This window comes from Wolffia australiana, chromosome 14 (genome assembly GCF_029677425.1).
Source record: "Wolffia australiana isolate 7733 chromosome 14, ASM2967742v1".
Classification (NCBI taxonomy): domain Eukaryota; kingdom Viridiplantae; phylum Streptophyta; class Magnoliopsida; order Alismatales; family Araceae; genus Wolffia; species Wolffia australiana.
Genome location: NC_135848.1, coordinates 3,426,173 through 3,437,006, shown reverse-complemented (window position 1 = coordinate 3,437,006; position 10,834 = coordinate 3,426,173). Strand labels below are relative to the sequence as shown.

The 10,834-nt window shown below is 39.6% G+C and overlaps 1 protein-coding gene across 3 annotated transcripts; it reads right to left on the bottom strand.

The window, feature by feature from the left end:
• Positions 1 to 237: 237 nt before the first annotated feature.
• On the bottom strand, positions 238 to 10,167 carry SUVR5 (histone-lysine N-methyltransferase SUVR5). 3 transcript variants are annotated; one of them, XM_078585694.1, is made up of 13 exons: positions 9,988 to 10,164; positions 9,730 to 9,889; positions 9,089 to 9,564; positions 7,497 to 7,799; positions 6,736 to 6,846; positions 6,204 to 6,314; positions 3,514 to 5,958; positions 3,282 to 3,443; positions 3,092 to 3,208; positions 2,905 to 3,008; positions 1,049 to 1,189; positions 687 to 774; positions 238 to 531 (listed from the first exon to the last, which is right to left on the bottom strand). In XM_078585694.1, exons 3-13 carry the CDS (start codon positions 9,545 to 9,547, stop codon positions 424 to 426), a joined length of 4,149 nt encoding a protein of 1,382 aa, XP_078441820.1. In that variant the 5' UTR covers positions 9,548 to 9,564; positions 9,730 to 9,889; positions 9,988 to 10,164; the 3' UTR covers positions 238 to 423. The 3 variants fall into 3 exon arrangements, 2 of the variants coding, with proteins under 2 accessions (XP_078441820.1, XP_078441821.1); XM_078585695.1 differs by having other exon boundaries at positions 9,095 to 9,564; XR_013583641.1 differs by lacking the exons at positions 238 to 531; positions 687 to 774; positions 1,049 to 1,189 and having other exon boundaries at positions 3,092 to 3,170; positions 9,988 to 10,167.
• Between the last annotated feature and the right edge of the window lie 667 nt (positions 10,168 to 10,834).

Here is a 10,834-nt window from a genome sequence, read left to right as displayed (position 1 = left end):
TCTTAATGGACTAAAACCAATGCAACTCTTACTTAATTTGAGAAGGATTTTGTGAAGCATTTCTGGCTGATCTCTGATACTAGTATTTGTAAACTTTGTACTCCACGTTACTCTGGCATGGCAAAAACTCCGACAAGCCATCATGTTACTAGAACTGAGTGATAGAAAAAAAAGTTAGAGAGCAATGCACAACCACTTCTAACCCTGTAGCACTGGTTGATTCCTGTGCCCTTCAAAAATTTAAATCGAGTAATAACCAAAAAAAAGAAGGGAGCAATGTACAGCAGCTTCTAACCATGAGCACCGGTGGATTCCAGTGCTCTTCAAAAATTTACAACAGAATGAAGACATTGAATCAGGGAAGAAGTGTACCCTCTATCTTGGAGATAGTCACAAATGGCCAAAAACATTCTGTTAAGTTGATTAGTAAAGCCGACCACGGCATTTGGGGGCTCCGCAGTGGCAAGGACAGCCAGCTCCAGGAAGCAGCTTATACCGATAGTCATATGCAAGTTCTTCTCCTGGCTCAATCTGTTTATGAACCATATTAGCAATGGAGTTGGCATCAATTAATTAACATGATCAACAGGTAGGAGTGGTTTTCCATTGCTAATCTGTTCATGAACCAGATTTGCAATGGAATTGGATTAACATTCTCAACAAGTAAAAATAGTTTTCTTCCTCACATCTCGAGCGGCGTAGAGGCCGATGTGTGCCAGCTGGCAGTCCATGCTGTCCACAAGAACCTGATAATTTACCAGATTCGGAGAGCAGCTGCAAATACGAGCAAATGATAACCCATCAGTGATTGAAGGCAAATTAAAGTTATTTTTTATCTTTTGAAATTATATTTGATATTAGTGGTCCAACCTGAAATCAAACTTATTCACAAGATTGCAGAAAGGCTGACTTTTTTTTTGTTTTAGTACTGAGAATAAAAAGAGCCATTTTTTCTTGTTTTCCAATCAGGGTATACAATTTGTTTCTCTAATCAACCAAAAGCTACCTAGATCAAGGATTTTATATTTTTTTGAAAACTAAATTATACCTGTGATTGATAAAACGGGCTACATTTCCATATTTGGTAGCGTCAATTACATACGGCATCCTCCCATCGAAGACCCAGCCACCGTCATCATCAATATGGGCATCAATGTCGTACAGATAACTGCAACCTTCGCTATCATATCTGCCAAAAATAAAGGATAAAAGAGAAGCAAGAGATAACAATTTATTAATGAGTGGAAGAAACCAAAAAATAAATGTTTAAAATCCCTTTTAATACCAAAAAATTATAAGAAACTCAGTATGACTGTATATGTTATAGCATCTACTGTATTAGAAATACAAATGAACCCAACTCTAGCAAATGCCCAGGACACCCTCTTTTTGCATCTAGGGTATGTTTCTTTTATTTATACTTTGCTTCTGAGGCCCATAAGTGAGAACCTAATAATGGCTTCGATATGCCACCATAAACCCAGGCCGCATCGACAAATTAAAAGATCTATGTATGCCTTTATTCCAGCGAGTAATAGTGATCTTTGTTGTTTTGAGGAACTGATGGAGGCAACAAAAGATCAAAAAGATGCGGATAGAGGGAGAGAGGATTAGAAAAGAGCTAAGGATTTAGTAATCGTCCTATGACAATTACTAAAACACCCCTCCCTCGATGATGAAGTTCATGTCAGCTATGAAGCCGAAGATGATGCACTATCTTTGCAGAGAACAATGACAGAATACTTCAGAGCCACAATCCCCTCCTAAAGTAAAAAGTGATATGTTAAGACCCCGCTAAGGGTTTACCGGAGATGGAAGTCGAAAAGGCCCCCTGACGTTTCAACTTCCCCGGGGGACGTTTCTGCTCCTGACCAACCCTCTATTTAAGAGAGGAGACCAGGGAGCTGGGAGGCATGAAGAAAACCCTATCGTGAGTCCCCTCCCTTCTCTCTCTCACCCTTTTCCCCTGACCCTAACTCCTCTCCTTTCTGGTTCCTACAACGACCTTCAACCCTGCAACCGAGCCTCCTGGCGACAAATGGATCAAGCGTGCTCCACTCCGTTCCTTTCCGTTTCCCTCTATCTTTTTCCACCTTTTCCCATTTGTTCTGTGTTTGAACTTGGTTGAGGACAACATTTTGGAGTTTTCATTACGAGTATCAGTGGGTCTCAACATGATACTAGGAAATAGGGTCTGGCATTAACAAAGACGATAATGACAGAAAATCAATAATATCATTTCCATCTGTCTGTTGATGACAAATAGTCATCATCATCATTGTAAGATAGAGCACAAACATGGAGGACAATGATGAATTTGTCATCACCTGTTATCATCGTCATCCATTTTTTTTGGAATAAAAATCAACGTCATCCATCAATTGATAACTAATTCCAGGCCTCCACGATAATACAGTGATTGTAGGAAGTAGGGTTTGACATTAATCATGACAAATTCATTTCGGCCCAGCCCTATTTTGGCATCGATGAGAACAATGATGGTGGATCATTACAATCACCCTGCGTCTGAGCTGTCATCATCATCATAATCCATCAGTTTGACAATGGTTTGCCATCCCAAGCCCAAAACATGGATGGAGCTGATGAAATTTGGGGATAACCATAATGATTTCATCATTGGCCACCAAACCTAGTAGGTCCCAGGAAAGAGCAACAGCTCTAATGTTATTTGAAATCACAGGCTTAAGTCTTCATTGAGAATATAAACCTTTAGTAAGCCTCCAAATTCACCATAATCAGATTATACCTGCAAATAAACTTTATTAATCCTGTTTTATTATTAACCAAGGCATCCAGACATCTCTTTCTTCTCCCTCTACACTCTCTCTCCATCTACTCTCTCTTTTCAACTAAAAATAGTGAATTTACACATGATTTGCATACCTTTCACCTCTGCGAGTGGCCTCCACGTCGTTCAAAACCTCACCAACATACTCGCAGACAAATCTACCACGACAGATCGCTTCGACGGTTCTGACAGCCCAACCCTAATGATAAATAAATAATCAGAAAACAGATGTTTCCCACTAATTACAGAGGAAAAGAACTTGTCTTATCAACAAGTCTAGACCTTCTTCTCCGTTCTGAAAACTTCCAACTTGACCTGGACCCCGTTCTGCAGTACTCTATTCTGGCAGGTTTTCTCGCAGCTGCACATTGAGTTACACTCATACACAAGGCAACCTTCCTGGAAGATTTAACAAGTTTCAAGTTTCCTGTATCTCTATATATTAAAAAAAAAAAAAAATTCCGCAATGCACCTCTACTAAGATTCGTCCTGTTTCATCGTAGAGAAATCGCCCGCACATTGGGTTTCCATCAATGTCCTCTGCACTTTCATAATCATTATCAAACAAATAAACATGATCACAAGTTTCTGGTCTGCATTTTGCCCCCAAGCACGTGCATCCTAGCTGTGAGCTCTGCGGAAAAGTATTTGAAAACACAAGATTAGTACGAAGAAAGTGAATTATGAACTCTAACGCATCTTACTTTGGTATCGAGTCCAAGATCAGGATCAAGCAATCGTTTGGTCGCATACGAAAATTCTAACCAAGGCCTCGAAAACCCAAGACTTTCCCAGAACAAAGATCCGCCGTAAAGTTGTTCCTTAATAAGATGCTCATCAACAACACAAGGCACGGGAACTGATTCAAGGCCAAAGCTTATGTCATCACATAAAATAATTGTTCCTCGGACCGGACAACGCCTGACATTCTCTGGAGTTAGTACATAATGGCATTCCTCCATTGTCCATGTACTATAATCAGATGAGGAGGCGGTTCTCTTCTCAGGAACAATCTCAAGAGGGACCAGAGAAGGAAGAAGGCTTGATTGACTTTTTTCTGTAGAAGAACATCCTTTTGGGCAGCTGAAGCCTTCCAAATGCCAATTGACCTGAATGTTTGCCTCGCTGCACAGCTTTCCGGCCTTTAAATAAAGACTTCTCGGAAGGGTACCATATTTCTCGCTCAAAGTGTCATGGAGATTCCGGCGACAACAAGTAGATTTTGCAATCATCAAAATCTCTGAATTGCTAGGAAAAAGTTTTGTCCTCTTCATCCCAGAAAACAAGGCATTGGCCACGCGTTGGCAGTCTGCTTCCATCAACCTTCCAAGTTGCAATTCTTGTGATGCCTGCGCCTGCTTTCTTAATCTAGAAGAAACCACGGAACTTATTGCCTTGACGCATTTTTTCATGTTAAAACTCCGCAATTTCTTGAATCGACCATGACCACTCTCTGGTTTCAGGACTTTCTTAAACCCAGAACGATGGAACTTCCTATGATTCTTCTTCTTCTCCTCCAATGGCGTTGCACATGCAGAAAACCTTAAATTCCTATGAGCAGCTTGGTGATGGCGGCCAAGATCAGGTAAAAGATCAAACTTCAGCCCACAGAGCTTGCAAGCATATTTTCGGGTCCCATCTTCACTCCTTGAGGTACCACTGTTTATAGATGACTTGAAAAATTTCGTTGAGTCGGAAAGACTGAACTCTGATGAATGAGAACTCAGCACATGATCCCACAGCTCATCTGCGGCAACGAAGAGATTATCACAAGCCATGCAGTAGAAACAAAGGCAACTGTCGAGGGACTGATCTCCATGCTTCTCTCTGACATGGGCTTCTTGGAATTTCCTGTTGGTGAAAAGACTTTGGCATACACTGCAAGCAAACCCTCTGTACAGCCACTGGGCTTCCTTCTTGTGCGCTTCTGACCAGTGCGCACTGAGCACCTTCTCATCAGAATACCGTTCCCCGCATATTTTACACTTGAGCCCATGTTCTTCAGATGAATGCACCCCTACACTCTCACCAGCAGCGAACCCATAAACCTGGCCTATCTTTTCCCTTTCAAAAGAAACCAACTTCAATAGCTGCTCTCCAACATTCAAGTCCCTGGCGGCTTCGGCAATTGCCCATTTCATATAATCTCCAGGCGAAAATTCTATGAATCTACAAAGAATTTCACATGCTCTATGCAGATAAAGCTTCTCCTTTCTCGATGAACAACTCCTCAATGCACAGTCAAACGCTTCCTCTGACAATATTCTGTCGTCATCATTTGCAGTGCGTTTGAGAAAACTGGGCAGGTGAGTTTGACAGTACAAACCGTGGTTGATTCCTCTTTCTTCACATTGATTGTCGCCATTTCCAATGCACTGACCATCATCTGAGTCTTCCCTCACTGAAATGGAGGTACTTGACAGCATTGCACCATAGGCTTGCTTGATCTGGTGTTTCTTGCACAATGAAGAGCCTGATCGAGCACGGTGCTTGCATTTTTTCCCAGAAATAGTCATTCCTTCACACGTGGAAGAGGTTTCAATCGATGGAGTGAGATCAGATTCAGGATTTTTGTTCATGAAATGATTTGAGAGATGCACACCGCAATAAATATCACCTTCCTTTACCCATCTCGAGCACTGTCTTTCCTTTGCTTCCACAAATGCTGTGCATCTCCTGTTTCTGAGTTTATCCTGGTCAGTTTGGCTCTTGTCGGGCTCTCGTAGCATGACCTTAGCATTTCTCTGATGGGCATTACAGTAATTTTCACCCTCATTTGCCCACCGACCACACTGCCTCCCCTTGGCTTCCACAAAGCCCATACACTGACGGGGTTTCTTTTCAAAATTATTGTCAGGGGTGAAACTGCCTTCTCCGATCTCTGATGTGCCAACATAAGAGTTTCTACTTTTTGTGATATCTTGGCTTCGATTGTCCAACTTGCGACGCTTCTGACGGACATCAGACCCTACGCTTGGAGGAAGGTCAACAGTCAATGTATCAAGCGAGCAATCAGTTCCGGAGAGGATGGTGAAGAAATTCATTGTGGCTTCTTCTTTCCATGTCCGCCACTCCGTGCTCAGTTCAGGTTGAGAGGGCGCATCCCAAAGCTTGTCCACGTCATCCCATAGTACAGAATCAACTAGTTCCTGAGTCAAACAAAAAGGTTGACTGAAATTTCAACAGCTTTAAATTTGAACCAAGGTTTTAAAAACCGAGTGAAACAAGAACTGGTACAAAGCAACACAAATGAAGCAAGATAGAATTTCAGTGGTAATAGAAAATTTGATAAGAATTGACAGCTCACTTTAATGGAGGGTAAGAGAGGCAGTAGTGAAAATGAAAGGTTGAAGATAGTATTATTAATTAAAAACAATACTAAGGAAGAAAATACCTCAAGTTTTAGCTCAACAGCTTCTGCACTTTGAGCATGTCTACAATTATTGACCCACGTGTCAAAGGACAGCTCTGACCAATCGTATTTGATGTACTCAGGCAGTATCATCTGCATTTAAAAAGAGATACACATACAGTGGGACTTAACAAAGTCTGAAAATAAGAAGTTGACTGAATATATGTCGAAGAGTATGATGTAAATCAATCAAAGATTTGAGAGTAAGGAAATTTAACATATGAAAGAGATGAATACATCTCATACAATATCAAACACAGAGCTATGATACATCTCATGAATAAATGATTTGATAGTAATGCAGAGTCACGGTTAATACATCTCAAATACACAGTTTTGTACAAAGCAGAAGAAATATTTTAACATAAAATCAGACTATCTCCCTTCTAAGATCATACTATATCAGTTAGGCTTTACATACACAATTAATTATATATTTAATCACGCTTTACAATAATGAATGTTAACTGAAAATTCGACACAATAAAGAGTACGATAGGATTAAAGTGCTTACGCTATGAAGCTTCAGAAGCATCATCCCAAGCTCAGGATACTCCTTACATACAGAAGCCGCCTCTGCAAAAGCTTTCCATGCAGAGACTTTGCGTGCACTTTCAATGACAGCCTAAATACATTACGGTCTCAAAAAAGCAAGACTAATAAACGTTATATCAATAAAATAACAGCTTAAAATATTTTTTTCGAGAAAGGGTAAGATGCAAATACATAACATCATTCCAAAAAAAATTACATCTAATCCCGAGAAGAGAGGGAAAGAGGGAGTTTAGACAATGGTCTGATGGGACGAGGGAGCCTCTGCAGAGGCAAGGGGTAGGGCTTGCTGTGTCTGCCTCTTGGGTTGACAATGATGAGTCCTTGTCACTAATAATAAAGATGATGACAAGCATGATAACGATGTCAAATACAATGATGATGAGTCATCAGTGTCATCGTCTTCCTAGACACAGACAATGACAATAACAGGATGAATGAGAGAGAGAGGGGGCACAGTCAACATAAAGAGCCACTGTCGAACCATACAAAGGTGGATAACAACAGAATGGACAACACAGAGGGAGGATAAACAATGGGATGAACTTCGCCGAGAGAGAGGGAATCGTTATGAAAACTTCAATTCTACTTTTTGTTGCCCTCCTACAAGGACTATTTATATTTAAACGGAACACTAACCTCAAGGGAAATCACAATGACCCTACTGGTTAAAGGACAAAAATGACCGTAGAAGCAATGAGGATATTATCTGCAGCCCCGTACCTCCGTATGTAGCTGGTCACTGACGTCAAGCATCAGAAGCGCCAACTTTTGTATGATACATCGACGCGGCAATGTGAGATCCCTGACCAACGCTGTCCATGTGTCATGAGAGTCACAAGTAAGAGATGCGGGCAGCTCATCAATAGGATGGAGAAGTTGAGTATCCACCCACGAATATGTCCTTGTATCGGGAAAGAATACCACTAAATAAGATTTCCTCTCATTTTTGGGCTTTGCCTTCAAAGATGACAGTGGATAATCAGCCCTTGAACACCGAATGCATGTCTGCCATTTGCCCCCCCACTGCACCAAGAAAAAGGGAAGATGAATTAGACATTAGATAAATTTTGGACAAACTAACATGTACAGATCGGCACTCTCAACTTCAACATCATCGACCTTCATTGACATTTTTTTGTCGAAAGAACACCCCATTGACGATGACAACTCCAATGATGATATCGACCAATTTTCGGGTGTTGTCATTAAAGATGTTAGCAGATTGTTAACAACGAAGATGATGGGGCCATCACATATAGTTGATGTCATCCAAAAAATAATCAGCCAAGAAAAATTCTAGTTAAAAAATCACTGATCCGGAAAATGTGAATGTCAATCGCCTAAGTTGACGTTGGCCTTGATGTTGATAACTTTTTTGACAGAACGGACATTTTACTTCGCCGGCCATTCACAACGATGAGAACCTCCTCAATTCATCAACGTCATTGGAACAGAATGAACCCTACTATCACATGCAAGATGATCTTAGGAGGAAGTTGATGAGAGAGAGTGCATTATTACTATATGACCGTAAGGCATGTTATTTTTTTAAAACATACGTAAGGGATGTTATTTAAATAGTTTTATTCAAAAAAATGTTATATAAATAGCAAAGAAAGAACTAAAGAAGAAACAGCGCGTTACAGCTAGTACTCTAGGTTCATGAACTACCAAGAAAAAGATTTAGAACGTAAAACATATGTGATAAGGATATATAATGACGTAAATAAAAAATAGTGTTACTTCTATTATTGTATTTGATCAAGAATTGAGAGTACATCTGGCCAACAAGGAAAACAAAACTTGTAAGTTCTTCAAATGAGCACTAAGGTTTAAATCATGCAAAAAATTTTGATCATTAATTACAGGCTTTGCTGAAGAAAGCTGTAGCCACCAATGACTACACCAAGTTCTTGTAACAGAGGACTGAAATAGTTGCTAGTAGGAAGTCAAATATTCGAGGACCTCTCGAGATATCCAACTCTTCCACTGACAAATGGCAACTTTTCAGAAGAAATCTATTCACATCAACAACATATATTAAGAATTCTTAGTAACGTAGTTAGACTTTTTTCAACGTAATGAATATTAAACTAAGAGTAGACTATGTTCTAAACCTTCAACACTCCTTGTTCATGCAATTTTTTATCCAGAAATATCCAGTTAAAAAGATAAATAACATTTTAAAACTTAAATATATCAAAAAAAATAAACGCAAGAAAGGAGAGAAAAAACAAAATCATGTCGTCCATCACAATATGCTGAGTCGAAGACTTTATTTTTTAATAAAATACAGAGAAATAGATAAAAACCTTCACCCAAAAGGCCTCGGGACGGTCTAGCACAGAAAGGTGGCCCTCCACAGCAGCCTTTTTTGTAAACACGTCAACGGAAGAAGAATTCTCTAATCCAGAACTTAAAAATGATGGATGGATCGATTCTTTTATCTCAAGTAAATCCCCAGGATTAATGACATTTCTTGGGTTTTCCATCTCCTCACTACTGTTTTCTTGATTCTCTGGTTTACAAGTTTGGTTTGCCTCTTCAAGGAGAGTGCTGGTCATGAGTTCTTCCCCTCCAAACAATCCTGAGTCTTCTCTCAGAGTTTCCCCCAAGTCACCAGGATTTATTTCATTAAATCTTTTATTCAACTCATTCTTTGCGTCAATCTGACAAGATTCCTGAACAAATTCTGACTGTTCACCCAGATCAAAAGCGCTTTTGCTTGATTCCCCCGGATGTTGAATTTCAGTGACTGGTAAGACCTCCATTGCTGCGATTCCTTTATCTGCATCAAACAATTACTTCACTGGGATCTTCTTTCCAAAACAAAAAAATTACTTCACTGGAATCTTCTTTCAAAAAAAAAAGTTACTTCACTGGGATCTTCTTTCAAGAAAAAAAAATTACTTCACTGGGAACAACGTAAGAGAATGTGCGATGAACAACGTACCTTCCCTACATAATTATAGCAAACAATGTCTTGATTCTACAGTCGGCTGGTGTGGTACGAGGTCTGGGGGAGTAGTTCCGATTGGCTCTTCGATGGGCCATCGCAGGAGAAAAAACCCTTCAAAATTTGAGGGCAGCATGATCGACCCACTGTTCCATTCCTGAAAAAAATCACCAAAGAACCGAGTTTTTTCTCAAAGATTAAAAATCAAATGGGGAAAACCGGCGTCGTCTCGCCGGTGAAGAGGGAAACGGCAACCCTAATTCTCAGGAAGAAATCAGAAATCCCGGAAATTTGACCGGCGCTTCTTCCCCCCCAAAAAGATTGCTCCTTCTCTCGATAGTGTTTGCGATCGATCGCATTTTTTCGTCATCGCCGTGGCAAAATGACGTCTTTGGATGACGAATAATTGAAATTTTGCCGAAGTTTGAGGCTTTTGAGCACGAAATTTCTTTCTAGAAATGTTTTAAACAGCAAATACTATCATGGGGGGAGTCTAAAAAGAGTTTTTAAAGAAAGTTAAGATACAAATTAAAATATTTCCTATATAACTCTCCCTAAAAGCTATAGTTTGTCTCCATATCTCTATGTATGCAGTCTATAGTATAGCTCCATTTTTATACATGTTTAATCAAATAATATAGTACCATGTGATGGTACCATATTAACAACTTGATATCAATTATTTATGTCTTTATTTTGTGCCAATATTAGAACATGTGATATTTTGGATACATGTGCTTTGTCTGCTTCTTTCTATATATTTTTGCATGGTAGACTCAGACTGATGTAACTGGACTGAGGAAGTTAGTTTCATTCTTGTTTTAAGGAGAATCATATTCGTTTAACGTGCACTTCACCATCCAAAAATTGTGCAGCCTCAAATTCTAGTTTAAAATTTGAGTAAACTTGATTAAAACTTATAATTTAACTATTTACGATACGGGAAGGAAATCATAGAAAAAAATCAAGTGATTGGAATAGTGGAAGCTGGATCCAGCATTGAATCCAACAAAGAAAGAGAGTAAATTAAAACAAATAAAAAGAGGGGTGAGGGAGATCTAGATTATATATAGAGAAATATATATTGCGAGATAGGGGGATA